General features: G+C 43.7%; 1 protein-coding gene across 1 annotated transcript in view; it reads right to left on the reverse strand.

The window, feature by feature from the left end:
• Positions 1–818: 818 nt before the first annotated feature.
• The window catches only part of espl1 (extra spindle pole bodies like 1, separase), a 55,255-nt gene continuing 30,370 nt past the window's right edge, over positions 819–25,703 (reverse strand). The window contains exons 20-33 of the mRNA XM_042061346.1: positions 23,790–24,970; positions 20,252–20,618; positions 19,898–20,026; positions 14,262–14,472; positions 12,926–13,128; positions 11,169–11,293; positions 9,777–9,899; positions 8,651–8,794; positions 8,286–8,447; positions 7,756–7,860; positions 7,486–7,601; positions 6,665–6,748; positions 3,207–3,371; positions 819–1,284 (exon numbers count right to left, since the gene is read on the reverse strand). Of these exons, the coding sequence (XP_041917280.1) occupies positions 1,083–1,284; positions 3,207–3,371; positions 6,665–6,748; positions 7,486–7,601; positions 7,756–7,860; positions 8,286–8,447; positions 8,651–8,794; positions 9,777–9,899; positions 11,169–11,293; positions 12,926–13,128; positions 14,262–14,472; positions 19,898–20,026; positions 20,252–20,618; positions 23,790–24,970 (3,317 nt within the window). The 3' untranslated portion in view covers positions 819–1,082. The remainder of the gene's footprint in view (positions 1,285–3,206; positions 3,372–6,664; positions 6,749–7,485; positions 7,602–7,755; positions 7,861–8,285; positions 8,448–8,650; positions 8,795–9,776; positions 9,900–11,168; positions 11,294–12,925; positions 13,129–14,261; positions 14,473–19,897; positions 20,027–20,251; positions 20,619–23,789; positions 24,971–25,703) is intronic.

Consider the following 25,703-nt stretch of genomic DNA (forward strand, 5'->3'; position numbering starts at 1 on the left):
CCAGTTTGCTGTTGAACTTGCGCTTCACCTCTTCCATGTTGATTGACAAAGCCATAAATTATGGCCCATAATGCAGCCTACAATGATTGTGTTGTCTGATCTGTAGCTATCCTCTGCCATTCAGAGTTCCGGAAAGTTCCCAGATATTTTAAAACACCTGTTAGCAATCTCATCATGTCGGAATATTCAGTGGCTACCCGACAACATCTCAGTGCAAACTCCAAAATTGTCCGTCTATTAATTTTCCACGGTTCAACAATAAACATAGTTTGGCTGCAATGGCTTATAATTTCTGCCAGTTAGTGCTTTTTCCCTGTGTATAAGTTATACTACATGCATTATTGTGTTTGACACTGAGGATAGCCCATCTGAGACGGTGGTCTGGTTCAAATGAGTTACGTTGTGAAATTGAGAATGGCAGACTAAATCGTTTAGTCTATTTCTTTGTATTGTGAAATTGAAATTAAATATGGACTATTACAATCAATAATATGTTGAAATTAATTAAAAGCAATCAATTTCTATGAAAAATCTATGTCTGTTGTGTGCGTTGTGTCAAGGTAAAGCCTAGGCCTACCGTGCGCATATTGTACGCCTAGGCCATTTCATCGCCTTGTTAGGCTATGCACGGGGTGTGCCAACTTTTTATGAGATAGAGAGACCCCCTTAAAGACAAAAAGATAATTCGAGCCCTGATTGAAAATGAATGACTTCCTGTATCTTCCGTTGAAAATTAATGACTTCCTGTATCTTTTGCAGCTCAAGTCGGTGGCGGTGTACGTACAGTTAAAGAAAACAACTGAAATGGCAAAGGCTTCAAGGAAACATCTTAATGTTTATTTCAAGGTACTTCCTGAATACTTTAAAAGCGAACACACCAAGGAGTTGTCATGTTTATTTAATGGCATATGACATTAAATGTTCAGAAAAGGGTTTTTACATTAAAAGTCATGAAAATAAAAGCAAAATAAATAAAACCTTTTAAAACCTTACACTCCCTCATACCTGAGAAAGTCATGAAGCGCGAGTATGTGTGTGTGAGTTGCTGTTGAGCTTGGATATGATACAAGTGTGCTTGTGTGTTATCTGAGGTATACGGGCAGGCCGTAGGCGACAGGCGCGGCTCCGATCATGTGTGTGAGGCGTGTGTTTGTGCGTGCGGCAGGCAGGTGAGCAAGCAGAGAGGAGCCCGGGCCCCCAGAAAGCCACGAGCGCAGCAGCGCCACCGTCAGGCGGTCAATGTCACGGTCCGTCACATCCCACAGGTTCCCTAAAACCAGAGGACTAACACACACACACACACACAAAATACAAAATGATATTAGTGGTATGCCAGAGTTTGGAGAAAGAACACCAGTGCCACAGTAATCTAATACTTGAGTGTTTGAGTGTGTGTTGGAAGTGTGTGTGTAGAATACTTGAGTGTGTGAGTGTGTGTTGGAAGCAGTGTTGGGCATGTTACTTTAAAAAAGTAATTAGTTATAGTTACTATTTACTTGAGTTAGTAACTGAGTTACAGCATTATAAAAGTTAACTAGTTACCAGGGAAAGTATATTGCGTTACATTTTTATGTAACCCCCCCCTTTTAATGGAACTTTAAATTCAACTGTTGGCTAGGTTATATTCAATCAAGCTTGGCTGCTTTAAATTCAACTATCAAGACCGGCATTGTTGGCCACTAGTTTTGTAGAAGTGTTTGACGATGAGAGGTTGTCTTCCTGTTTTAATATTTCCCTGTTAAATATCCTGTATTTTAATACGCTCATAACCCTAGCCCTGTCACCGGTGTCATCTCTGTAGACATATTGTCCTGTTTCTACCCTTAGTGAAACAAATGATTTCAATGCATCCTTTTACTTGTTTGAAGGTGACCTTAGAGTGATATGAGCCTATTTAAGATAACGGTGTTGTTGTTGTTTCGACGCCAATCTGTAAGCTAAGTCACGTTAGACCTAGCGTCACATCTAGTTTAGTTAGTGCAGCAGTTTTGTATCACGTTAGACCTAGCGTCACATCTAGTTTAGTTAGTGCAGCAGTTTTGTAGTCACGTTAGACCTAGCGTCAGATCTAGTTTAGCTAGTGCAGCAGTTTTGTAGTCACGTTAGACCTAGCGTCACATCTAGTTTAGCTAGTGCAGCAGTTTTGTAGTCACGTTAGACCTAGCGTCACATCTAGTTTAGTTAGTGCAGCAGTTTAGTTAGTGCATCAGTGTTGTAGTCTGAATTAATCCTGTTAGCAGAGGGATAGCAACAGGAAGACTAATGTTTACATTTTCCCAAGATCATGTGTTATTTGGTCGTAGGCTGTGTGTGTGTGTTTGTGTGTGAACACCCGCCCGACTCTGCCTCTGAAATTTTACTCTACCTTAGCCAAAGAAATTCACTCAAAGCACTTCAACTCATGTGGCTGAGAGAGCTTGGTTGGACGAGAACAGCTTCAATAGGCTTATTAGGCTATAGTAACGCAGCTCCAATGAGCTTACAGTAACGCAGCTCCAGTGAGCTTATAAGGCTATAGTAACGTCGCTCTGATGAGCTTATTAGGCTATAGTAACGCAGCTCCAATAAGCTTATAAGGTTATAGTAACGTCGCTCTGATGAGCTTATTAGGCTATAGTAACACAGCTCCAATGAGCTTATAGTAACGCAGCTCCAATGAGCTTATAAGGCTATAGTAACGTCGCTCTGATGAGCTTATTAGGCTATAGTAACGCAGCTCCAATGAGCTTATAAGGCTATAGTAACGTTGCTCTGATGAGCTTATTAGGCTATAGTAACACAGCTCCAATGAGCTTATAAGGTTATAGTAACGTTGCTCTGATGAGCTTATTAGGCTATAGTAACGCAGCTCCAATGAGCTTATAGTAACGCAGCTCCATTGAGCTTATAAGGCTATAGTAACGTCGCTCTGATGAGCTTATTAGGCTATAGCGGTGTTACTCATTGCGCGGCTCGCGAGCGACATGCGGCTCGTCAAGCTAGACTAATGTTTACATTTTCCCAAGATCATGTGTTATTTGGTCGTAGGCTGTGTGTGTGTGTGTTGCTAACTGTTGCTGCACTAACTAAACTAGATGTGACGCTAGGTCTAACAAAAGTTGGAGAAAGTCAGATGCGTGTGTGTGTGTGTGTGTATGTGTGTTTTGACGTGTGATAAAATAAGAAAATAAATAAAAGGTCTGAGTGAGCGTGTGTGTGTGTGTTACCAGCCGGCGCTGATGTAGTTGAGCACGATCCCTGTCCCCTCCTGCAGTCCGTTAACGCTCAGAGCTGCACTACTGCATCCAAACAGCAGGGCGGCGCTGCGCACCTCCCCCTTCAGCAGACGCCCCGAGTCCAGGAACCGCGCTCCGGCACCGTGACCCACGTAACTATGGAAACAGGGGTCATAGAGAGGAAGGAGACATACAATGAAAGGGTAAAACACACATAGACTGGACACTAATTAAGCTTTAAAGGGAAACTTGGCAGGATTAGCTATATTTCCCCCTCTTCTGGAGAAATTGTGCATGAAGCTATTTCAAACTGTGGAAGAAGGTCACGATGAAGCACATGGATTTGTTTACAAGCTAGCGAAACGGTTAGCATAAATTCAGCAGAACAATGTGGATTTTACAAGGTAAGAAACACAATTTTCTCTTTTTTCTGGGACGGTAGTCTCAATGTTGCAAGGTTGGTTTTCCGCCTGGGGACGCTAGGGGCAGCGGGGAAAGTCACCATTTTCAACAGAACAGGTCATTCAATCATCCAAATGATTTCTAAATGGGTTTATTATGTTGGAATAGTTGCCAAGTTCCCCTTTAATAAAGTTATGTATTCTTAACGGAGCAATGCTCATTTGAATGAGAAAGCTTTTTTATGCTGTTTAACACCACACCTGTAGATCACCTCGTCAGAACGGGAAGCTTCCCAAAAAAATGTAAGAAATCGGCAGAACATCTATACATTAACTTGTGTCCGGCTGTATGTCATTCTATCACTCTTATCAGGTAAATGTGTTAACATCTCATGAAATATAACAAAATTGTGTACTGGGCAACTCATAATACTTTGTGTGTGTATGTGTGAGTGATCGCCAGGTTCTGTCAGATGCGTCTGTGTGTGTGTGTGTGTGTGTATATGTGTGATAGCCAGGTTCTGTCAGTATAAGTAAGTAGGTATATATAGTAAGTATATATACTCTTTTGATCCCAATCCGTAAATTAGTGAAACACACTCAGCACACAGTGAACACACAGTGAGGTGAAGCACACACTAATCCCGACGCAGTGAGCTGCCTGCTACAACAGCGGCGCTCGAGGAGCAGTGAGGGGTTAGGTGCCTTGCTCAAGGGCACTTCAGCCATTCCTACTGGTCGGGGTTCAAACCGGCAACCCTCTGGTTACAAGTCCGAAGCGCTAACCAGTAGGCCACTGCTGCCCTAGATGCGTGTGTGTGTGTGTGTGTGTGTGTGTGTATATGTGTGAGTAAGCGCCAGGTTCTGTCAGATGCGTGCGTGTGTGTGTGTGTGTGTGTGTGTGTGTGTGTGTGTGTGTGAGTAAGCGCCAGGTTCTGTCAGATGTGTGATGCGTGTGTGTGTGTATGTATATATATATATGCGTGTGTGTGTGTGTGTGTGTGTGTGTGAGTGAGCGCCAGGTTCTGTCAGACGCTTGTACGGTGCTGTCTGATGAGAGTTAGCCGGCTAGCGGCTAAAGCAGCCAAAGTGCCTATAAGCGGTGCTATGGGGGCGTGTGCTAAACTGTGCCTTTGTGCCTCTGTTCATGTTGCACATCACTTATCATGGCATTTTGAGTCTGTTAGAAGGCACAAAGGCACAGTTTAGCACATGCTTTTTTTTCTTCACTTTTTTCCGACCGATGGTATTCTGAACATGAACATGAACAATTGAGCTCCGCGTTAAAATGGCTGGTGTTTTCCTTTAACCCAAACCCCCACTAGCTTTATGGGCCTTAGATGAGAGTGAGCATTAGATTTTCTCAGATGTGTGAGTGTGTGTGTGTGTGTGTGTGAGAATGAGTGAGTGCATTAGGTTTTCTCAGATGTGTGAGTACGTGTCTGTAAGAGTGAGTGAGCTTCAAGTCCTCCAAGATGTGTACATGAGTATGTGTGTATGTGTGTGTGTAGTGTTGCACGGTGTATCGATACTAAAAAGGTATCACGATGTCTTCACGCAAAAAACGATACGATTTCCGACGTTTTTAGAATCGATACTTTATTAAAATAATAACTTTCTGTGTCTGTGTGAACTGCTGCTCTCACTGCTCCTTGCACGCATCTAGGCAAGTGGGCGTGTCAAGCAGGCAGCTCTGAGTGAGTGAGTGTCAACATAGTTCTTTGCCGACAGTCCTCGGCCTGGTGGATAAAACAAAAGGTGATGTGAAATCTGGAACTATTTCAGATATATCGCGAATCGGGAAGGCAAGCCATCAGGTACACAGAGGCCCGTTTATAAAATATGTTTCAAAGTCATTTAAAAGCAGCAGGCTACGCATGGAACTTGGCTAAACACCTCGCAGACATATCCCAACATTTTTAAAGAGTTCAAACAACGACAGGTTAAATATGCTATAGAAAACACAACTACATGGTTAGTGCCAAGTTCTTCTCTTCTGTTTTAGTCTAAGTGAAACGAGTATGGTTCTCTGGGATAAAGCGAACCTTCCTTTATCAATGAATTTTGACGAGACATAACGAGCTGTAATCATAGGGTGCTAACGTGATTAAAGCGCAATGTTCACGCCAGAATAACATTACCAACACTACCAAACAATCTATTTCATGTTCGGTCAGTACTACTGGTAATATTTGTCATGGCATGTAGACTGCAATTTGTTCAATAATTATTGCCCAGATGTAGGATAGGCTACCCGAAATGCGCTAATTAAAGCCCACAGCATATATTACCACCAAAGCGTGTTGAGTCCTAATAATAATAGCGGCTTATTGTTACGTGGTAGCAAATCATGTTATCAAAGAAATAGACGTAATGTAGGAATGCACACAGATATATTGCAACAGGTAATGGTGTAGGCCTATCTGACGAAGACCTGAGTGGTTGGAACGTCGTACTTGTACACTGGGCACAAAGAAGACTATCTTCACATGTTTCCCTTTGCAACTGTCAAAGAAATCCCATGAACACGGGAAGGCCTAGGGTAGCCTATACTGTACATCAGATGGCCTAAAGATTTGCATGCAGTAATTTCAACACTGACCTTGATCTAGCCTAGTTTGGCTATTTAAAGCTACTTTATTGCCAAAACACAACACAATGTAAATTAACTATAACAAACAATAAAGGACTTAATCACACAAAGTAGGCCTACTATTTTACTGACTATAAAAAATAATAATTATGTAGGAATTTTAATTTTTTTTTTTAAGTTTAGAACCCAGAATTGACCTGCACACTACAAAAGTGCACCGAATTCAACACAAATGACTCAATACACTTGGAGGAGGTATGAGTCCTTTCTTTTCGAGATATCTTAGGATTTCGCCGTAGTATCGTTTCAGTATCGAGCATCGCGATATTTATGGCAAGTATCGTATCGAAGTCATAATTTTGGTATCGTGACAACACTATGTGTGTGTGTGTGCCAAGTTCTCCAAGATGTGTACATGTGTGTGTGTGAGCCATGTGTGTGCATGAGTGACTCACATATAAAGGTCCTTGGTTGCCATGGCTTCCTGTAATTTTCCTGGATCAGGGGCGGAGCCACACACACCCTGCCACGCCTCCTCGCTAAGGAAGGAGGACAACCAGATGCACAAACGCACGCACGCACACAGTCACGTTACAACAATAACAGAATTACATCACAGGGATACACAAATCCACACACATACTTAGAAGAGTGTAGAGATACTTAGAAGAGTGTAGAGATATTTAGGAGAGTGCAGAGATATTTACAAGTGTGTAGAGATATTTAGGAGAGTGTAGAGTACCAAAGGTAACAAATGCAGTCTTAATCAACAGCAGGCTTATTTGCTTGTGGACCATATTTCCAATTTGAGTTGCCACACACACATATTAAGTGGCAGACCATATATCAGTTTAGTTAGTTAGCATCAAAGAACATTTGACATCTTTTCAAAATACTATTCCCGCTGGGCATCAGCAACATCTTTAGTTTTGCAGTAGCTACAGGCTTAGGGCAATTCCACGCAAAACTGTCACATCTATAACGCCAACACAATGCCATGGTATTTAGTTGCCGTTATGGACGTGAGTGGAAGTATGGACTTGCGTGGAGTTGCCCCTTACTGTACTGAAAAAACGTGTGTGTGTGTGTGTGTTACGTGCTAAACTACTCTTTGAAGTACTGCTGTGTATCTGGAAGGTGTGTAAGCATATCTCTGTGTGCGTGTGTGTGTGTTTGTGCGTGCGTGTGCACATTGCCTGGTAAATCACTCTGAAGCGCTGCTGTGTATCTGGGAGGTGTGTAATCATCTGTGTGTGTGTGTGTGTGTGTGTGTTACCTGCTAAACCACTCTTCAAAGCGCTGCTGTGTATCTGGGAGGTTTCCATCTGGATTCAGAACATAGAACACCTGCTGAGGGTCCACACCCTGTGCCAACACACACTCAGCATCCAACTACAAACACACACACAGTACACACACACACACACACACACACACACACACACACACAAAAACAAACAGCATTAACATGACAGAAGGTATGAGAATCCATTTGCCTTTGTAATTTCTGCAGCCGGGCATGAGAGGCATGTGTGTGTGAGCGCACCTTCTGAAGGTAGGCATGTCCCAGGACTGCTTGTAGAGATGGCATGCGTGTGACTGTGCGAGGCCTGAGGCAAGGGATGCTCTCCCATGGCAGCTTCTGGAGGTACTGAAATGATAAAACAAGGGCACCATTTAGGACACTCATGGTAAGGGTACTCAGGGTAGGGGAACTATTAAGAACACTCAGGGCAAGGGCAACTTTTAGGACACTCAGGGTAAGGGTACCATTAAGGACATTTAAAGGAGCAGGGAAACTTCTACGTCGAATTGACGGCGTACCCCTGCAGACCCCTCTGCGCGATTGTAACACACTGAACCTGTCACAAAGAGGCCAAAAATATATAATGGATGCAACTGCATTTATAGGCTAGGCCTACATGACGGGCCGCAAATAGGCTAAATAACTTCTCGGTTATCGAAAAAAAATCTCGGACGTCACCGGCCCACATGTGGACCGCCCCACCGGGCATTTTCCCGGTTTTTCCCGGTTTCAGATTGCCAGTCCGAGCCTGTGTGTGTGTGTGTGGTTACCTTGTCCAAGATGAGCACCGTGTGTCCTTCTGGCTCCACCCGCTTCTGTAGTTTGGCTGTCGCCTTCTGGAGATTTAGACACGCCTCCGGATCAAGCCCCGCCCCCTCAGCCAGACTCTGCAGGTCAGAGTGGGAGAGCAGAGGAGCTGCCGAGAGCACAACCTGCAACACACACGCAGTCTCAGATTTAAATAACACATACACAAACTTATACACAAACTTACACACAAACAAGAGCATACACTGAAACGGCCAAGACACAGATGCAGACACACAGTCTCAGATTTAAATAACACATACACAAACTTACACACAAACAAGAGCATCCACTCAAATAGCTAAGGCACAGATGCAGACACACTCACCTGCAGCATGTGTGTTGTGATGGAGCAGGAGGGTGGGAGGGGCATCAGGTGGGCAAGCTGCTCTGTGAGGGCAGGGTCAGAGGCCAAGGGTAGGAGCAAGCATAGCCACACCCCCAGACATTCCTGCATGTGCTCCAGCAGCCTCTGAGAGAGAGAGAGAGAGAGAGAGAGATGAGCCGTTTTAGTTAGAGGAGCAACATTGACAGGGAGAGGACACGTCTTTATGCCGCATCGTGTGTCTAAAAACGAGGTGAAACATTGCCGGCCTGGTACTTCGTACCGCGAGTGTTTACAAGCTGGCATGTTGAGGAGCCAGGAGGCAAATAGCAAAATGAAGCGTGCGCGCGCGTGTGTGTGTGTGTGTGTGTGTGTGTGAGAGAGAGAGTGTGTGTCTGAGCCAGGAGCCAGGACCAAATAGCAACATGAAGAATGTGTGTCTGTGTGTGAGAGAGTGTGTGTGTCTTGGAAGTTTTGGATCACGTTAGTCAAGGAGAATAACGTTGCTAGATAAGTCAAATGTAGGCTACAGTTAAGTGATGTTGGGTAAAATGCAGAGAACAAATTCCTCACAGGACAACCCCCTTCCTCCATAGTGCCCTATTGAGACATGATTATGGGGTGTGTTTTAACCGACTGATGAAAATCAATTCACCGGGGGTGAAAATGCCTCTGCATTTAATTGGATAGACTTAACCAATCAGAGCAACTGAATAGCTTACAGTGAGCTGTATGAAGAACACTCAAACCTTCCTTCTTCTCCACAAATGCCTTACATTGTTTTCTGGTTGTTATCTTTTAAGTTATTGAGCTGTCAATATCTTGTACAACACCTGATAGCGAAATCTAAGACCATGAAATAAAAAAACGTAGCAGAAAAACGTAGCAGGGTACGCTGTTTGGAAAAGCAGATATTTCCCCTCCTTTTTAAAAAATAATTCCGTTCACACCGATGCCAAAAAAACAGCTGGGGAAAGGTGTCACCAACCCCTCGAGCAAACAGGTGGCCAATCAGATGTTATGCTGCCATGATTTCTCCTGGACCATAAGGCTACCCAAAAACAAATTTAAAATTGGATTAATTGTGCAGCCCGAGTGTATGTGTGTGTAAGTGTGTCTGTGTGTGTACCTGCATGCGTGAGTCAAGGCTCCTCCTTCCCTCCCACCACTGGTTCTTCTCTGAGACGCCATTTAGTTGCTTCTGCTGCTCCAAAATGGCCTCCAACTCAGCCACACACACACTCACAGAGTTCTGCTCGCATGCACACACATGCGCACACACACACACACACGTCCGCACGCACAAACACACACAAAAAAAACATGTCATTGCAGAAATGGACATTGTTGTGGGATAACCAAATAGAACAAAACCATATACTATACAAAAAAAGTCATTTTATTCAGTCATCCAGATCAAATTTAAAGCCTGACCCTACAACTCCAGACATTTGGCATTTGGATACCACCGTTTGAGTTAAAAATTAATATTGGCTGATATAATACAACCTCTGGCAAAAATGATGGAATCACCACTCATAAATTTGTTTGTTTATGTCTTGGTGTCGCGGGTACGCTGGCGACTACGCCGCTCTGTCCGGCATCTTTTGTCTTTTGTGTCAATGTCTTGTGTGGAGCGCTTTGGGTTGCACTCTGTGCATGTGAAATGCGCAATACAAATAAACTGACTTGACTGCTATATGAAGGGCACTTCAGCCGTTCCTACTGGTCAGGGTTCGAACCGGCAACCCTCCGGTTACAAGTCTAAAGCGCTAACCAGTAGGCCACGGCTGCCCCAACTGTCTTGTTTTCTTCAGGCAATCATCTTTATGGTTATGGGATTTGGCAGATGCTTTTGTCCAAAGTTTTATATGTGATAAGGTGTAAAAAAAAGTACTATGATGTAGGTTTGTGATTAGGGTTAGGATTTTGTGATTCCATTTTTTTTCTCTACATGATCTGTAAAATAAATTGCCTTAAATTACAAAAAACAAAATTGCCATTTTTTTTAGCTAGGTTTCACAATGCCAGAATGTTCATCTGTTACAAAAAAAAAACAAAAAAAAAAAAAAAACAGCTGAATGAACATCTTCCAAGAGTGGTGATTCCATTTCTTTAGCCAGGGGTTGTATATAATTAATATTGGCGGATATAATATATTAGCCTAGAAATCTAGACGCGCCCCTAGCGGTCTAGCCTAGTCTAGCAACTCTCCGTTGGCTTGTGAGCTCCAGAAATCGAAACTTAATCAGGACATTGAAATCGTGTATAGAGTCGTTTGGTGGGCTTAACATAATGATTGATGGCAAAGTTGCAACGGTTTGGCTTGATTTCCCTGCTACTTGAAAACAAATATCCTATTGCGTCCTATTACGTGCAGAGGGAATTTGAAAGACAACTGATTATCCTGCCCCTCACACTGAGCACTGCGAACGGTGAGTGCCCAGACCCTACATTTTAATGTGGGTCTGGCTCGCCAGGCTAATAATATATATAATATGATTAACAAGTACGCACGCACCTGTCTTTGGGCAGTGGGTATGCGTATGGTTATGGGGGCAGTCTCTCTCTCCAGACGAGTCAGCAAAAGGGTGTCGATCGTGCCAGGACACGCCTCCACCACCGATAACATGCACACAATCACACCTGCAGAGAGAAACACACCCTTAACAGAACTTACACACACACCCCTCTAACATGACAGAACACACAGACACACACACACACACACACACACACACACACACACACCTGACTAGGGTTGGGAACCAAAGTATTATCGAGTAGAATGGGGAATAAGAAAGATTAGGAGCCGGTATTAATAAGCAGATCCAAAAACCGGAATAATTAAAATTATTAAAGGGCCCGCCTATTAATTCATAAACACAATAGCACCTTAATTATTGCAAACAGGGACAAGGAAATATGCACAATTGACCGTTCGCAAAACCCCGCCCATCGAACGCAGATGAGCTAATGGCAGTCCAGTAGCTCCGTGCAGGCAGACATGGCCCGTCAACTTCACCTTACGGCTCCATAGAAATGTATTGGGAGCCTTGATTTTTGTCCGGTTTTATGGGATTTTATAGTGATATGAGTTGAAAAGGACCGTCAAATTACATATGTGGGATTAACGCAACACCAATACACAGAAAAACAGAGTTTTCTGTAATTGTGTTAAAATTAGATTAAATTCTCTCATCCAAGATCTCCACTATTTTAAGCAAAGGGTTAACTTACTCCTTAGCAAACCATAACAAAACAGTGCTCCACCACATCTGTGGATTAAGCCACACAGTCAACTCAATGTAAGTAAGATAAATAAGGAAGTTAATTGTTTTTAGCATTGTGTATAAAATGATAGTCACTTGGAGGAGACTTGTAGATAACAGTTATAGTTATAGTATATACAGAGACGGTTGTATATTAAGGATCTTTGGTATATAGTTAGCTAATAACGTGCTAACGTGCTTCGTCACGTCAGAGAAGCATATGGGGCTGTGTACGTACAGTAGTGTACATATATTCACCATAAAATAATAAAGTTGAAGTGGCTCTGCAATGTAGGCTATGTTTCCATTTTTTGGCAGCACCATGTTCCTTACATGACATGGCCCAGTGTCTTTGTAACATGCATGCAAGTCTATCTAGCACAGATCCAGCATCAGTGAATCACACTCGCCTCCCGTTTAAGTTTGTCACCCAACAAAGCTAGATATGAATTTTTATACATGTGTCTCCGTGTCATACTGCAGTCTTTCAACGGATTGTAAATTATTGTTAATTAATTTAGGTCCGTGGCTCTCTAAAAGAGCCTCTTGTGCTGTAACCTTTACAGACAGTCTTAACATCTACCATTGAATTTCTAGACAACTCCGGTCTCCGGAGTTTGACGAGCGTTGTAACAATAACTAGGGGGCGTGGCTTTTGCGAACGGTCATGTGTAACCTATTTTGAGATTATAAAGGCCTAGATGTTATTTTAATCCATATGTATTTTTAGTATTTTAATGTATATTTCAGTAGCTCAATACTTGTAAACAAGAGAACTCTTGGAATAAAGAACAAAGATATATTCATATTTTATCTAAACAATTTGTATAAGAGAAATCTATAGGAAGCTGAATCGGAATGGGAATTGATCAAATTGAACGATACCCAACCCTACCCCCTAACATCACAGGACAACACACACACACACCCATAACATCGTGGGACAACATACACACATCCTTAACATTACCAGACAACAGACGCAAACTTGGCAGTGTGTGTGTACCTTTTGGGAGGTCCTGTAGTTGCTGGCTGAACTGGTGTGTGTGTGTTTGGGGTAAAGCGCGGGGTTCTGCAGTCGGGAAAGAGAAGATCTGCTGCAACGTGAGGAGCTTCTGAGTCTCCTTATGAGTCTCCTTATGAGTCTCCTCCTTGAGACTCAGAGCTTCCAGAGCGTCCGCCACGTCTGGCTGGCACTTCCTCCACTTCCTGTGAACACAGACTGCAGGGGTGAGGACAGGCCACAGTGTCATGGGTCTACTGCTGGCTGTTGCAGCTCAACTACAAAAAAGCGTTGCTTGGGGAGTGCCCCAAGCAATGTTCTATGGCAGCCATCTTTTACCCATATATGGAGTGCCCCAAGTAATGTTCAGCTCAGCCTTTTTGGGTTCCAGTAACAACTTTGCACCAGTCTATCGCAGTGTGAGTGTGTGTTGTGTTTGTGTTGTGTCGCACCAGTCTGTTGCAGTGTGCGTGTGTGTTGTGTTTGTGTTGTGTGAGTGTGTGTTGTGTTTGTATTGTGTGAGTGTGTGTTGTGTTTGTATTGTGTGAGTGTGTGTTGTGTTTGTATTGTGTGAGTGTGTGTTGTGTTTGTATTGTGTGAGTGTGTGTTGTGTTTGTATTGTGTGAGTGTGTGTTGTGTTTGTATTGTGTGAGTGTGTGTTGTGTTGTGTCGCACCAGTCTGTTGCAGTGTGTGTTGTGTTGTGTGTGTGGTGTGAGTGTGTGTTGTGTTTGTGTGGTGTGAGAGTGTGTTGCGTTTGTATTGTGTCGCACCAGTCTGTCGCAGTGCGAGTTTGTGTTTGTGTTGTGTGAGTGTGTGTTGTGTTTGTATTGTGTGAGTGTGTGTTGTGTTTGTATTGTGTGAGTGTGTGTTGTGTTTGTATTGTGTGAGTGTGTCTTGTGTTTGTATTGTGTGAGTGTGTCTTGTGTTTGTATTGTGTGAGTGTGTCTTGTGTTTGTGTGGTGTGAGTGGGTGTTGTGTTTGTGTGGTGTGAGTGTGTTGTGTTGTGTTGTGTGAGTGTGTTGTGTTGTGTGAGTGTGTGTTGTGTTTGTATTGTGTGAGTGTGTGTTGTGTTTGTATTGTGTGAGTGTGTGTTGTGTTTGTGTTGTGTGTGTGTGTGTGTTGTGTTTGTGTTGTGTGTGTGTGTGTGTGTGTTGTGTTTGTGTTGTGTGTGTGTGTGTGTTGTGTTTGTGTTGTGTGTGTGTGTGTGTGTTGTGTGTGTGTTGTGTGTGTGTTGTGTGTGTGTTGTGTGTGTTGTGTGTGTGTTGTGTTTGTGTTGTGTCGCACCAGTCTGTCGCAGTGTGAGTGTGTGTTGTGTTTGTGTTGTGTGCGCTTACAAACCTCATGCGTGATGCCAGAAGGCGGGTCATGTGATGTCGTGTGGTAATTCCCAGGGCGTTTGAGTGCATCATCGCCGTGGTGACAGGGTCTTTGTTTCCGTGTGATTGGGCGATGAGGGACGACAGGCGGGAGAAGAGGGAGGGGGGCGGGGCATGCTGCAGGAGGAGCCAAGATGACTGTAGGATAGAGAGGGCGGAGTCTAGAGATAGGTCTACACACACACACACACACACACACACACACACACGAACAAACATGGAAAGTTAGCTATGGCACACACAGTGAACTCAGTATTACTGAATCTGTCCTTCAGTAAGGGCAGCCAGGCAGCTACAGTGCTACACTATGGGGGCATGTTCATGAGCAGCTACAGTGCTACACTATGGGAGCATGTACATTAGCAGCTACAGTGCTACACTATGGGGGCAGGTTCATGAGCAGCTATAGCACTACAGTATGGGGGCATGTTCATGGGAACTGCAGCGCTACACTAGGGGGCATGTACATGGGAGCTCACCGACATGAGTGTAGAGCTGTAGCTGCCTGGTTGCGTTAGCTGCTGGCTGTAGCAACTCGAGGTAAAACCGATTGGTTTAGTTTTTTCCCACACTGACAGTACTCGGAGACCTCGAGAAACGGAGATCTATGTGAAACCTCACCAGATTTCCCCTTTAAGTGCGTTTTAAACTCTAGGGCGTTTTCACACCAACACCCTTTAGTGCGTTTTAAACACATGTAAACAGTGGAGGAGCCGTAAATCGTTAAGAGGTGACCAAAGAATTTCTCCGGATAGCGTGACTGCGGTGCTGGTAGGGGGACAGTTGGTAAGTGTTCTTAACAGTCTTCTGTAACTCTGGGTTCGCCAATTCGGTTGTTGGTGCTTTGTTTTATGTGTAGAGACCCTAAGCAAGCTACTAACGAGGTTTGGTGCTGTTTTGAACAATACTGGTTAAAAAAATGCTAGTTGGGAAGCGTTTAGCTTTTAGTTAATCCACTGTTTGAGATTTGGGGCTATAGCATATACCAGGCCAAGCTCTGTAGTGGTTGATCGACGAAAAATACTGTCTCCACGGTGGAGATGTGTTTTAATGCAGAAAAACACCCCTGGGTCAATTTTCGCCGGAATTTACACTTTAAGATCACTGAAATGTGGGTAAATTTCATTTCTTATTTACTTCCTAAATAAATAGTATGTGAGATAGGTCCAAACCTGGGATGGGTAAACGATGTGAACCGGACAAACATGGACATGTGAGGAGGCACAATGCCTCATAGATATGGAGGAAAGTGTACCTCAGATATATGGAGCTTATTACAAGGCTCTTCATAATGTTGTATGTAGAATGCTCCATTCACTTGAATGGGCCTTCCCAACATTCGGAGGTCTGATCATTTTCTATAACAGACCATCGCTATGTACAACAGACAGCTGTCAAGGAAAAGGGTTTTGTGCCTCTAATTCACGTCTTTCATAATTTCATATCACGCAGGTTTGGGAAAACTTCGGTTTCCCGGTCAGTTACAGTAGTATGGAAGTTGGGTTGTTTGGTATGTGAGTGGAAATACATTGAACATGCTAACGCATATACGACGCCATCACCCAGATGTAGGTTTCCCAATCACTGGAATGAGACAAAAAACGTCTCCCTACAGTGCTTCATCAGCCTTTAGATACACGTAGGGCCAAAACCTACGGCTTAAAATAATTGTGTAATGACAGAAAGCGGTGTAAACCGTGTGGTGGTTACCTTTTTGTTAGGGTAACTTGTGTCGTGCTTCAGCAATATAGGCGCGCTCACTCACGTACTTTATGAAGTATTTTGGGTGCGAGTTAAAAATTCCAACTTGTGTTGTGCTCTCACATGAAGAGCAGTGAGGTATACTACGAAGCACGTTAGACATATCTAGGCTATCTAGACATATCGAAGCTACACAAAGCCTCGACTCGGGGTATAAGTGAAGTGATATTACAATAGCAGTTATTAGGGGTGGGCATATCGATCCAAATATCGATAGTATCAATACCAACATTGGTATTGGTATCGGATCGATACCAGCGTGATGGGATCGATACTGTAATTTCTGTTCACTTCTAATATGTCTCAATTTGTTCAAAATGCATTGTTCCTGTTTCACCAAGGGCTAGCCTACAGTCATGCAAACACCATTCCTTTCACATATTGCATGCCCGCTTTGCAATGTTTCGTTGCTGAAATATTTGTAAATTATTAACAGTGGAAATCATAAAATCATTAGTGGTCATGGAAATGTATTCAAATTTAGCATGTTGATGTTTTATTCACGTCATAAATCATGACATACTGTTCTCCCCTACATAAATAAACGGCTTTTAGTTACAAATATCAGTATTGGTATCGCCAATACTGGCCCTATATTTAATTGGTATCGGATCGAAACCAAATTTTACAGTAACGCACACCACTAGCAGTTATGTGATATATTTGTAAAACTAGGCTTTCAGCTCAGATTTGTGTGCGGTGTTGGGATGATGTTGGCCAATCGTGAAACATAGAGACGCACAAGACCGCCTATATTAAAACGATTACTTTTAAAACGATTCCGCATTTATGAGCAATAGTGCAATCTAGATTGCGATCATTGTTAGTGTCTAACCTATAACATCAAATGAATCGATTGTCATCAGATGTTGTATGGTATGCACGTCCATAGTGGCATATTTGCACGCACAACACTGTTAAAGCACCTGCGTGATCCAAAATGTTTGGAGAGGCGGAGCTCCACTTGTAAGATATATGACAAAATCCTACACGTCAGATAACTTTGTTTTTCAAGATAATTTATTGGTCAGTAGGCGGTAGCTTTACACGATTTGAGCTATAACTTAATAACAAGATTTGAGCACATAACCTGCTCCCGACCAGTTTTGGTTGGCAGCATAAGACACCATGGTGATACAGCGATGCTAAAACAGCCATTTTTGTGTCAGAGCATACCCTGGCTTAGAGCGCAACATACCTTGCTAACCCACTAATCGAGAATTTTGCTGCACCGACGGACAACAACAGACGGCACCGGCCAATAAAGTACGGTTATACTTCAAGTCATTTGCATAGCTACCGTCGGGAACACCCACTGGCATGATTTGATGGAAAGCAACTGTGTGTGGGAGCCGTAAGTGTTAAATGATGCTAAGCAGGCTAATAAACAAACAATGCGAAGGGAAGAGTCATGTGATTTCTAGTTGTAGGCTAGTCCATTTATGAAACGAAAGGAGCAATTTGTTTTTTTTTATAAAGAAAACAAATTAGTGTGACATTTTCTGTTAGTAGATTATTACTGTATACTGAAAAATATTGAGGCAAACTGTAGACCCTTCCATAAACAACCATGGATGTTGAAGGTCTCATCTAAGTGGATTATTAAAAATCATTATTCTATGTAATTTGCATCATAAATAAGAGATGCTGTAGGTCTATATTCAGTTTTATAGCTGATTGTCTTATTTTGTTTACAAGTTACAGATTAAGTCTGTAGATGATGTAGGGTACTTGTTTACATCTTACTTTGCACACTTCAGGCTGTTGCAGCTAGCTCAGGGGAGAGATTGTATTACCATAGGTAGTAGGCCTTATAGCCTGACACATTCACAATAAAAAATTGCCTCTGCATTTTTGTTTTGCTTTTCCCTCCATTGTACCGAACTCGTACCGAACCGTGATGTCTGAACCGAGGTATGAAACGCACCGTGACTTCTGAGTACTGTTCCACCCCTATTGCCTACCATAGGAGCCTGTCAAGTCTGAAGTATCACCTCAATGCAAAGCAATCCAGAGGTGCAAGTTAGCAGACCTCTTGATAATAATGCTAGCCGTCAGCCTGGTCAAACTTGGCACACCACAGTATTGTTTACTTAGCCTACCCTATGACCGACTAACTAACCAACCAACAAACTCCCTTAATAAATCGACTACATTTGTTGCACAATTGAAACAAAATGTCTTCACAAGTATGTTAAAGGCGGTTACATTTATTTACATTCCAATAACTCCATACATTACATTTCCATTCGCACTTGTACGCTGCTTGTCTTGATCTTGTTTTCCTACTGTTACGTTTAATCTTTTTCTACTCAACTACTTACGCTAAACATCCCTGACTTTACATAATTTGTATTTCATAAATAATGGGTCAAAACGTCCTGTCCTCTCATCCTGGCAATGGCAGCAAATCCGGTGAGCTCTAGCTACATAGCCTAACATAAGCGATTTGACATGTTAAACATCTGTAGGCCAACTGCTTGTCGTCAGGTGTGGCAGTGCTGTGCCAAGAAAACAGGATTGATGAAGAAAAGCATCAACATCTCCAAAGAACCTCATAGATGTATGGAGAACAGTGCACCTCAAATACCAGTTACAGTCATAGCCCCTCTAAACCAGTTACGGTCATAGCCCCACTAGAGCAGTTACGGTGGGTTTCGACACAGCGAAACACCTCGCGATTTTCGGCCAGCGAAATTTCGCCTCGGGGGCGTGACGGCGAAACCGCTAACCTTTTGACTGCAGTGTCTAGCCAGTAGTGGCAAGCGAGCTAATTAGGCTAATCAGCTAGTTCAAACGTTTAAGTACTTAATGAAGATATCCAGGGGTCTTTATGCCTCGACTAAGTTGATGTTGCCTATAAACAACAATTCATGTTCATAGAAACAACAAGGTCAATAAGACATAATATATTTCATACCTGTGTTGCAGCATGTAGCCTAGCTGTCTAGCTAGGTTTACAATGCAATCCAATGTCCTAAAATACTAGCATTTCGCCTGTCAGCTAGCTAAAAAGATTGAGTGCTTAAACTAACATATATAGTGGTCTATTTAGTGGTGTATGTGCTCTGACTAAGTTCGTATGGCATATAAACCACAATTTGTGTTGATACAAGTGCCAATGTTTGTGTAGAAACATTTTAAATCACATACAAATTTTCGTGTTAGTCTCCGCCATCTTGGTCAGACTTTTTTGTAACTCCCGCCTCCAAACACAAAGACGCAGACCTGATTGGTTCTCGACTGTCCTCATTTAAAGGTGCCATGTGTAATGTCTGCCAAAAAATCAATTCATACTCCACATTCCATAAAAGATGGGGCAGTATACCTCCAGAAAGTGAGTTTGTCTACCCTAGAGTAACAACCGAGACACGTGTATTGCAGTTTGGCTGGCGGTTATGTTACCCGCATACTGCCTCCCATGGCCGAAACTGGTATTATGACACTTGTCGGGCTGTGGCTAGTAATTTAGCATGCTAATTCAGGTTGATATCTCTTCAGCACTATACCTTGTCATTTTTTTAATGACATCATCACCCTTATTTCCTTCCATTCTTTTGATGCGTGTAGCTCATTTTTTGGATATTTTTACCTCAATTCTTACACATGGCACCTTTAAATAAAGTTAAACTTTGGCCAACTTTGTTTTGCTTGCCTCGGCGATTCGCTTTCATTTCGCCCAAGCAGGGCGAATTTCGTCTCCATTCAACCTCAATGAGAGCGACGCGAAATTTCGGTGTGTGGAAACACCCGTTACGGTCATAGCCCCACTAGACCAGTTACAGTCATAGCCCCATGCAAGATGTGAGGGGTGTGTGTGAGTGTGTGTGTTCATACCCATTCCGGAGTGAATGTGTGTAAGGGGCTCAACAGCCTTCCTGATGTCAATCACGTGGCCACACCCCATTTCTGCGCCAAGGTCTCGCCTTAGGATCTCACACTCATCTAGACCGTCCACAGCATCTCCTAAGGCCACACACACACCATAAACAATGAAGCATAGGAAGTAATGAGTACACAAGCTCATTTTATATTATATATATATATATATATATATATATACACATATACACACACATACATACATACATACACACATATATACACACGTTCATTCATACAGTACCTGAAACTCTACACACACACACACACACACACACAAAATGTGCGCGCGCACACACACACACACACCTGTGTCAGTGTCAGAGAGCTGGAGGAGGTCCAGGCTCTGGTCTCCTTTAAGGTCCTCTTCATCTTCGATGGTACGCAACGTCTCCACCTCCTCACAGTGGGAGGAGTCTTTCTTAGAACGACCCCTTCTAGGGCGCTGTTGAGTCAGAGCCACTCCCTCTTGAGGCGCAGTGGCTGATTGGTGCAGAGCGCTCTTCCCACGAGTTGTTCTTTGGGTGGGAGGGGCTTTTTGAGCTGGTGGGGCTTTCTGATTGGCCGGGGCTTTCTGAGGGGGGCGGGATTTCCTGGACGTTTGTGGTGATCGCTTCTTCACCTCAGCAACAGGGGGCGCCTCAGAGTCTGAATCGCTCTCATCACTAAATACCACCTACACACACACACACACCTCAGAGTTAGAATCAGTCTCATCGCTAAATACCACCTATACACACACACACACACACACACCTCAGAGTCAGAACCACTCTCATCGCTAAAGACCACACACACCAGGGCTGTAACGATACACCAAACTCACAATTTGGTTTGTATCCCAATTTTTGACACACGGTTTGATACATACAACATTTCAATAGCCTACCTTGGAACACCAGAGGATTAGAATATAATATTGTATATCTGTATTATTTTATATCCTGATTCCTGATATAAAAAGAGAGAATACTGAATGTCTGATATTTATGACGGCACATTTTATGCAGATTAGCCTATAGCCTAGGCCTACTATTTCAATTACAACTCTACCTCTTTAATTCAGCTGTCTGGTTGAAGTCTGGAAATATTGTAAACAAAGTAGCACAGTTGGCTAGTTTGTCATAGTCTAATGGTTGGACTGTTCAGTGTTCCCATGTGTGTTTAAGTTTCAAGGTACTACTTGGGACAGGCCCATTTGGGAAACATTGGTATTGAGATGATCAGTCAACTTGAATGCAAGAGTTTTAAACAAATGCTAATGAGGTTAAACGGATTAGTCATTTAGCTAGTTGTCTTCAATGCGTCCTTGCATTCACGATTGTGAATGTTTTATTTGGCTTGCGCATGCAGAGTCAAGCGAGCGAGAGAGCGCGGGGCAAGGAGATGGGGTTTACTTGGGTTAGGGTTAGGTTAGAGAGCGGGGCAAGGAGATGGGGTTTACTTGGGTTAGGGTTAGGTTAGAGAGCGGGACAAGGAGAGGAGATGGGGTTTACTTGGGTTAGGGTTAGGTTAGGTTAGATTATGCCTTTTCACACTGCGACAGTTGCTGCTACTGGAAGCAACGAATGAACAGGTATGATAAGGGATCAGATTCCAAAAATAATTCTGTGGAAATGCATGGATTCCAGTTGCTGGAATCCATGCATTTCCACAGAATTATTTTTGGAATCTGATCCCTTATCATACCTGTTCATTCGTTGCTTCCAGTTGCTGGAAGCAACTGGAATCCATGCATTTCCACAGAATTATTTTTGGAATCTGATCCCTTATCATACCTGTTCATTCATACTCGTGACTAAATTCAAGAGGGCGGCGAACGGTAAACTTCCTGAAGGTACTGTCTGTATAAATCGTCTTGTAAATAAACTACCAGTGCGTTTTCAAAGTTCTCAATGTCTCGTTTTAAATGTCAGGGCCTTTGGCAGTCTACCAATAAACAGGGTATCTGCACATTTTCCAAGTGCAAATTTAAAGACTTTTAAGACCTTTTCAAGACATCTTAATGGAAAAATTAAGACTATACCACGACATAAAGATACATACGACAACTTAAAATTGTTGTATGCAACAGTTTTTTTTTCAACTAATTTTAACCCCCACCCAATTTTGGATGTCTACAGAAGTTACGAAATATATTTTGGCGAAAGAAAAATAATTGTGTGAATTACCTTCACAGCTATAAATGCCCAATTTTAGGGTCTGGGCTGCTTGCTTTTGAAGCTGGTTGTACATATCTGGTTGTGCTTACTGGCTGAGACTGACTGTTCTTCACCTGTATCTGTAGTAGCCTATATTACTTGCTAAAGACATGTGCACTGGACTGGATTCCCTTCAATATTTTTTTTCAAAGTTAGACTAAGCTATTTAAATATTTTAATAGGCCTACTTTATATAATTTACTATGTGCATCTATTCCCATATGCATCATATGTCCCATATACAGCACAGCAAATTAAAATTAATCCACTACTTTACATTTTGCATACCAGTTGTATCTAAACAAACCAAAGCTTGACTGAAACATTGTAAAACCATTGTTTTGTTTTAAATTAATTAAGAGAGAGGTCCTCCTCGGTTCCTGCTGAAAATTGCTGGTTTGATCTCAAGCGCGCACGTATTATGAACGCACGTTTTTTTTATGTAGCCAGTCCCCGACAATCAAAAAAAAAATATGCGGTTATATTTCACAACTTTTGCGAAGTAGGCCTACTGGGAAAGGCTGGCAAGCAAGCTGCTGACAGATATTACAGGTATTATAACTTAGACAGATATTTTCTTCCCTAGGCTAGGCCAGCAACACACGCTGGAAAGATGCAAACAGATCAACTTAACATGTACAGTATTTCCTTCTGATTGCGAAAATGCAAGTCAGTCCGTGGTTCCTTCATAAATTGCACAGCAAATTATCAGACGAGTGACAGAAGCACTGCACATAATTTGACCAGCAGTCTTCGCGTCCATAGTTTGTGAAACCATGCTGCATCCGAGCAAAGATTCTAGATGGCCATACACATCTCCCGTAGCCTTATATAGTCACTTATACAATTGCGTTCGGATGGATGGAGACATTTCACTCGCTCTCTTGCACTCGCTCACTCGCTGGCGGTCCCATACGCAAATTTAATACCTCCCTTTCGAAAATTCAAGACATCCCCGACAATTTAAGACTTTTTTAGGTCTTAAAAACCAAAAGTTGTATTTAAGACTTTTTAAGACTTTTTAAGGATCCGCGGGAACCCTGAATAAAGTGTGGAGCTACTTTGAGCCTCGTAAATGGTGTAAAACAGTGATTTATTTGCATGGCTAGGCCGATGCCCGAGGCACCCCCTTTGAAAACCTGTTGGTAGCATTGGCTAACTAGCGCCAGATTTCGGAGTGCAGGGGACAAGCCGAGATGAGCTATAAGACATACGTTCACACTCGGTATCATGTTTCAACACACTTTAGGTCAATATCACACCGGAATTCTCCTTTAGCCAAGTTCTATGCTGCGCACTCACTCACTCAGAGCTGCCTTCTTGACACACCCACTTGCCTAGACGCATGCAAGGAGCATGGAGAGTGGGAGCAGTCCACACAGACACAGAATGTTATTATTTTGATAAAGTATCCATTCTAAAAATGGCATCGTGATACCTTTCTAGTATCGATACACCGTGCAACACTACGCGACACAGGTTCATGGATGAGTGTTGCGATTTAGGTTTGGAATCGCATATCGTTACAGCCCTAACACACACACACACCTCAGACTCAAAATCGGTCTCATCACTAAAGACCACCCACACACACAACTGGAGCATTTGGTAAACGTGTGAGTGTGTATGTTTGTGTTGTGCATCACCTTGAATCTGGAGCGTTTGGTTCGTCTCGGAGCAGGAGGTGCTTTTGGGGCAGCGACCTCTGTGGGTGAGGTGTCCTCAAACACCTGGAAGCCACGCCCACTGGCCTTCTTTCCGGCGTGGAGTCGCGGCGTGATTGGGGCGGTGCGGGCACGGGTGTGTGAGTGCTCGGGACTGCCTCCTGGGAACTCAAACACACTGAGGGAGGCGGCCGCAGATTTGGGGCGGTGTCCTGGGGCACACGGAGTCTTGAACACGGAGGGGGTGGAGCTGGGGGGGGGCCTCAGCGAGGACTTGGGGGCGGAGCTTTGTGAGCTTCTAGCTCCTCTGGCGGGCGTCTGAAACGCTGCCCTCGGAGTGTGAGTGTGTGTGAGCTCCTCCTGTGGCTCACACACGCCGCTGTGCTCCCTCTTCTTCGGGGGGTTCCAAGACCACACCCCCGAGAACAGATCCTCCACAGACACCTGCTGCTTCGCAGCTATCGCTAGGCAACAGGCCACTCCCCTCAGCGCCAGCAGCTCCGCCCTGAGGGTCAGCAGCTCCGCCCACGCGTGACCTCTTGGGGTCGTGACCTTTAACCCCTTCTCCAGCACACCCTGCAGCTCTGGGCTGAGCTGCGGCTGCCGTCCCATCATGCTCTCTGCCTGTCCGACCAGCGCTCGCGCCACCGGCACACGCAACAGTGGATGAAGGGGGGTGCTTGTGTGTGTGTGTGTGAGGGGGAGGCTCTGGAGCTTTCTGGCCAGCGTGTGGGAGAGACGCTGGCAGCGCTGCACACACAGGCGGTACAGGCGCAGGGCAGCGCGTGAGTGTGTGTGAGTGCTGGAGTTGGTCTTGGGGTGTGTGTGTGTGAGAGAGGAAAGAGCTGCGGAGGCCAATGCCCAGCTCACACACACTCGCCCCAGCGTCAGGTCAGAGCAGACCGCACACACGCACTCTGCAGTATGGCTCAGGCTCCGCAGCCAATCAGAACACTGCTTCAGGGGAGGGGAGGAGCCCTGTCCACTGGCCACACCCACACCTTCCACTACGATTCTTGGGATTTGCCGAGAGGACAGGAGCCCATCAGTGTCATCATTATGCTCCTCCTCCTGACGCTGTGGAGGCGGAGCCTGGAGGTCCATTGGCGTCAAGACTTTACGCAGATTCAGCTTCATGTCAGAGCCACGCCCACCTGAGGAATCTATACACACAGACACACATACACGGGATCAGGAAGGTGGGAGGACTTTAGTGGTTAACTGCAACATATTGCCTAGTAATGGCTCACAGTGATGGCAGATTTCACTGCTAAGGTGTGTGTGTGTGTGTGTGTGTGTGAGAGAGTGTGTGTGTGTGTGTGTGTGTGAGAATGTGTGTGTGTGTGTGTGTGTGAGTGAGAGAGAGTGTATGGTCTCTATTCTAGCATGTCTGGTTTATTAGTACCTCTTTTCAATCCATTATTATTTGATATTTTTTTGTGAAGAAATACATCTATCCCTCATGTTATGTTGGTGTCTTTCTGCTCCTCTCGTGTCTACTGAGGCTGCAATGATCACATTCCAACTAAAGGGGCGGGTCTCAGCAATAGGTGCGTTATCAGTCTACTCTAGAAGCCTAGGTCTCGCTTGTTTGCGCGCTAATTATCAAGAGTTATGATCTATATGCTACACAGAAAACAAACAAATTAAACACCTATCACTGAGCAAGCCAAAATATTTTGCTAGGTCCACTTTCAGATTTGTTGCAAATAACTACATTTGGCCTTGGAAAGGTCTGCGCTCCCTGAGAACGTCATGTCTAACCATCATCGACACATGGAAAATATAATGCTAAATGAAATAACTCGTGAACAAGCAATAACTTTCCAAGACAATATTAAACTATTAAGCCGAGCTAAATTCACAATCGCACTCAGTGCAGATTCGTTTTGTTTC

This window comes from Alosa sapidissima, chromosome 14 (assembly GCF_018492685.1).
Source record: "Alosa sapidissima isolate fAloSap1 chromosome 14, fAloSap1.pri, whole genome shotgun sequence".
NCBI lineage: Eukaryota > Metazoa > Chordata > Actinopteri > Clupeiformes > Clupeidae > Alosa > Alosa sapidissima.